At 34.5% G+C, this 5,374-nt stretch overlaps 1 protein-coding gene across 1 annotated transcript; it reads left to right on the top strand.

Annotated features, from left to right (window-relative positions):
* Positions 1 to 2,392: 2,392 nt before the first annotated feature.
* Positions 2,393 to 5,119, top strand: LOC111707733 (uncharacterized). The gene is made up of 2 exons (XM_023480872.1): positions 2,393 to 2,813; positions 3,760 to 5,119. The coding sequence occupies exons 1-2, from the start codon at positions 2,668 to 2,670 to the stop codon at positions 5,048 to 5,050; spliced, it is 1,437 nt and encodes a 478-aa protein (XP_023336640.1). The 5' UTR covers positions 2,393 to 2,667; the 3' UTR covers positions 5,051 to 5,119.
* The last annotated feature ends 255 nt before the right edge of the window (positions 5,120 to 5,374 follow it).

Here is a 5,374-nt window from a genome sequence, read left to right as displayed (position 1 = left end):
GAATACATCGGAAGAATTATCAAATGTCGTCTTGACAATTATTCAATGAGTTTTATACTATATTACGTAAATTTCAGTATTTGCGAAAATAAATAAATAGCCATGAATATGCGGGAACAGTTTTAAAGAGTTCCATATAATCATTTAATTAAAAAACTAAATATCTGCAACATTCCATTATCAGAAAGTGAAGAATACGACATTCGATGAATTCTTTCGATGTATTCGTTATTAAGGGTTTCACTGTAACATAGTTCCTTGATCCTAACATGGATCTTTGATTCTAATGGTTTCTAGGTTCTAATATGTTTTCTTTATTCTAACATGGTTCCTTGATTCTAATATGGATCCTTGATTCTAACATTGATACTTGATTCTAATATGGTTCCTTGGTTCTAAGTCTAACATGGTTTCTTGATTCTAACATAGATCTTTGATTCTAACATGGTTCCTCGACTCTAACATGGTTCCTTGGTTCTATCATGTTTTCTTGATTCTAACATGGTTCCTTGATTGTAATATGGTACCTTAATTCTAAAATGCTTCTTTGATTCTAAAATGCTTCTTTGATTCTAAAATAGTACCTTGATTCTAAAATGTTCCTTGATTCTAACATGGATCCTTGATTTTAACACGGTTTCATGATAACATGGTACCTTGATGCTAATATGGTTTCTTGATTCTAATATGGTTTCTTGATTCTAACATGGTTCCTTGATTTTTACACGGTTTCATGATAACATGGTACCTTGATGCTAATATGGTTTCTTGATTCTAACATTGTTCCTTGATTCTAACATTNCTTGAGAATTAAGTTCCGACCTACAAAAAGTGCCCATCCGATCTACGAAAAATGCCCATCCGACCTACGAAAAATGCCCATCCGCCCTACAAAAAGTGCCCATCTGACCTACAAAATTGAGTGGCTGTCCGACGCTACAATTAATTATTTCATACCCTACTGCGCTATGGCATGACAAAAGCTGCTGTTAGGTCGGATGGGCAAGAAGATATGCCCATCTGACCTACAGCTGTCGTAGGTCAGATGTTGCAGTAGGTCGGATGGGCAGTATAGCGGATGGACAATAGGACGGATGGGCAGTAGAGCAGATCAACATTACCGTAGGAAGGAAACCCTGAATATGAGAAAAAGGCTAAACAAAATTTCGTCGTCAGCCATGGTTTACAATGTCGTCTTCGGATAATTTTTATTTTAAATTAATTTTTCAAACAATTCACAGCCTTATGGGAAAAGGCCATTCTTAAAGTATCTGTGTGATTTAAGTCATCTTTCATGTTTCTGAATTAATTCTATATTGCCAGATTTAAGATAAAAAAATAAAAATGTTTTAATTTTGTCGTCTGTCGAGAACGCAGGCGGCCATTGATAAGCCACAACATCTTCCCTTCATACCACATACAGGGTTACCAACAAAGGATGAGACTTCTGAGACGACTTTCGGACTTTATACTGCCTGTTTCTTTAAATTAATGATTTCTTGCTATTGTACACATTCAAGGCGCAGATGACTTATTTAATCCCGTGTATAGTCATAGAGCTCATGTGTATAGTCTCATCCTTTGTGGGTAACCCTGTATGTTAGCTTTTTGTGTCTCCCGGCCGCCATAAGTTACAACTGTTCGGTCTTCCATGCCCTAACCTTTGAGTGTTATGGCAATAATTACGTTTTCAAATTTAGTGCACTGAAATTGCGATTTTCCTTGATCCAGCCCGAATTTGTTGTGGCAATGTCGTGAAAAGATTTGCCCAGAAAATCCTTTTTAATTTTGAAATCTTTAAGTGTAAAAAAAATCAGCAACGTTTAAAGTTTTATATTTGCGATAAAAAAATGGTCGCATGGAAAGAAACATTTAAACGCTAATGTTCCTCTAAAAATTGACGCTAATGTTTCTAAAAATTGAAGGCAGTCCCATAATTGGAAAGCCAAAAAATCTAACCTAAGCATAAACAATTAAACCATCCCATAATATTGAACACTCAAGAGTCAAAATCAAATTCAAATATACATAATTACTTACAATAAATATATTCTGGGAAACAATTGTTTTTACCCCTCCCCAAAAGTAAATAGAGTATAGTTTGAATTTTTTATCAAATTTTCTTTGGAAGAAACCACAATACGAGATTGTTTTTTTTAAATGTAAGATTATTTGGGTCATGATCCATGACATACAAACAAACAGATCCAAACAGAGATTACAACTTTGTATATATATATATAACAGATCCAAACAGAGATTACAACTTTATATATATATATATATTATATAACAGATACAGTTGCAAAAATGTTATGCACGTTTCTAAATTAATTATTTAACGAAGACGACTTTTATTCCGTCTTTTTCTGATAATAACTGTAAATACCAAATCAAAGACCAAAACAAGTTGTTTTATTAACTGTTATTTTGTCAAATATTTTGACGCGGACCGGCTTCCCAACCATCCGCCCAGTCCGTAATTTGAACCCAAAACCAATACTCATCCTAACCAGCAGAGGCTCTAAACCCATTACAGTCAAACCGGTCGGTACCCCATACGAGTCTACCATAACCCCAATCTATTCAGTACCGAAAAGACCCTTATCAGGTGTAGACGTGAATATCCAGCGCTATTAATAAGCCCTCTCTGGGTTAGATAGAAGGATGAGTAACTGGACTGGTGAAAACTCGACTGAGTTGTTATGTATTGAATGCAAAACTATTGTTTCTGCGATAGGAGAAGGATGGAAGAGAGAGAAAATTACAGAAAATATCATACCCGGCATTTTTCTCATCATTCTAGCCATTAGGTAAGCAAAATACTTAGTGAACCAACCACATCAATTTAAAGTAAACTTTACGTTCAATTAAAATATTATCTACAAGTTTTTTTTAACAAAAATCCTTTTATTGAAAGGCTATTCAGAAGAACGAAAATATGTTGAAATTCGATTATATAAACAAATGAATTCGATTATATAACCAAATGAATTCGATTATATAACCAAATGAATTCGATTATATAACCAAATGAATTCGTATTCTCATTTTAATAAATTTGGGTAATTACTTCGCATTTTTCGCACTTTTTTCGGATTAATTTATTAGTGATTCAAAGGAATTGAGTCTTTGCATCAAACTTAAATTTTCAAATCTCAATATCTTTGCAACCTGGTGGACCTTTTAAATATTTGAGGTCTACGACGCAAAGATATAAATATAAAAAACAAGAAAGACTCAATTTCATTACGACAATGTATATTAAATTTTGGGACTTTTCCAAAAATAAAATTAAATCAGACAGAGAAATAGATTTATTTATTTTTTACATTATATTTGATAAATCGTTCGTTATCCATGTGTATTTACATTGTATTGTGTATTTACATTGTATTGTGTATTTACATTGTATTGTGTATTTACATTGTATTGTGTATTTACGATTTTGACATTTTGGGTTCATTTTTCAACATTTCACTTTTAGATTATAGAATTTTTAGAATAGTTGAAAAACTTCATTTTATCGTTTTCCAAGGAATTTATGAAAGTTGTCACAAAACGTCCCACCCAACAGGCCCATAGATTTCATTTTATTATCATATCTGTAAACTTGTAAATAATGAAGAGGAATTTAAGATTGAGATAAAGATAATTGATACTGCTTAAATTTTTATCCGTAAATCGGTCTCAAAACATTTATTTTATCATTGTTTTAAAAATCACGATACAAAATTATTAACAATTTGTATATTTCAGACTGAGCTACGTATATCTGTTCAGGACGAACTCTCTGAAGAAACATATCGGAAGATCAAGGTGCGGAGTGTTAATGAGCCTGCCCTGGGACGGAATTGTATTTCTTGGATCAGCTGGAACAGGGATAATCCTGACGGTTCTACTCTCCGAGAACCAGGAGAAGACGGCTCTTAATGATATCTATCTCGTCACATTCTACGTTGCCTTCTCTCTCTATGGAATTATCGACATCGTGACACATTTCCGGAAAGGATTAAAGTGTGAAAAATTGGTGAAAACATTCGCTTTAGGTACAGCATTGGTTGTAGAGGCTGTGCTGTACATTCTTAGAGTTGAAGATGGAAACATGGCGAACATTTTACAAATGGCCACCATTGTTGTTGCAGCATTGTCTGCTTTTGGCGCATTTTTCGATGCACACGCAAATATTGTGTTGGGGATATCTCTACTCCTACAAGGAACTTGGCTTCTACAAATCAGCGGAGAAATCAAGGAAACCGAATGGATTCAGATTTATTTCTCATGGCACCTCATCATCATTTCCTTAGTTTTCTTCATCCTTATCCTGGTTCGTGAAAGCGCAGACAAGACAGGAGATTTGGATAATAATAATTCAAAGTTTTCCTCTCTCAAATCCAAGATCTCCAACCCTTCCACTCATTTGACGGACACGGAGCACAACTCCTTGGATAACTCCTTCCTCCAGAAGCAGATGCCTGTCTACTCCAATACTGAGATCCCGAGTGGATTATCCGTCTTACCGAACCCAGTAAACCTGTCTCCAACACCCTGCTCCGCACTGAGTATGGTATCCAACCTGGATGAGAAGGAAGGAGTTGAATCGGAACAAATTCGTCAAAGTGAGATGAGAAGTAGTGTTAGACCAAACCTCTCTCAAATTCAGAATAAAAACAAAATAGTTACTTCTTCCCTGCAGCAATATAGAAATAACCATGTTTCTGATCCTGCTGCATCCTCCCACAATACAACAAGGCATAGTTCAGTATCTCCAGGTCTACCTAGAGACTGTGTATCCTATCCTAGTTCTAGTAACCCTGTAGTATCTCCAGCTCCTAGCACCACCAGCACCTCTCTATCCCTGGTGAAGAACGAGGAGGGTTCTTCTCCTGATCAGATAGTTTACGAGAACACTCATCTAGCTCCGACACCGAGTATTATAGAATCAGAACCTTTTGATAGAATCTCTCCTATAGATGAATACAACACGTTGAGCAGACATGTTCAATCCGTCAGAGCTTCAATTAAACTTAAAGAGAGTAATATTGTGTAACTTCGTTTCTGTAAACTGTACTATTTTTGTATTAAAAGCATATATAACACATTTTAAATAAATTATTTACAAGTAACAATTTTTTTATACTTTTAGATACTTTTTTGGCATTTTTTACATCCTGATTGAAGCAAGGGAGAAACGCAATTTTATTTATCAAGTTATACTACTTGTTTCCTGAGTACTACTTTATTCCCCAGCCGCCTATTTTTTACCTAGGCTTATAGGATAATAATGAATTCGAGTAAGAATTTAAAAGGTATATTTGATCTTTTGTAGTTATATGAATTGAATATGGTTATTGAAGTGTGTATATACAATTTG

This window comes from Eurytemora carolleeae, unplaced genomic scaffold (genome assembly GCF_000591075.1).
Source record: "Eurytemora carolleeae unplaced genomic scaffold, Eaff_2.0 scaffold546, whole genome shotgun sequence".
NCBI classification, from domain to species: domain Eukaryota; kingdom Metazoa; phylum Arthropoda; class Copepoda; order Calanoida; family Temoridae; genus Eurytemora; species Eurytemora carolleeae.
Note: the sequence above shows the minus strand (reverse complement) of the source record. Positions and strands in the feature narration are given on the sequence as shown.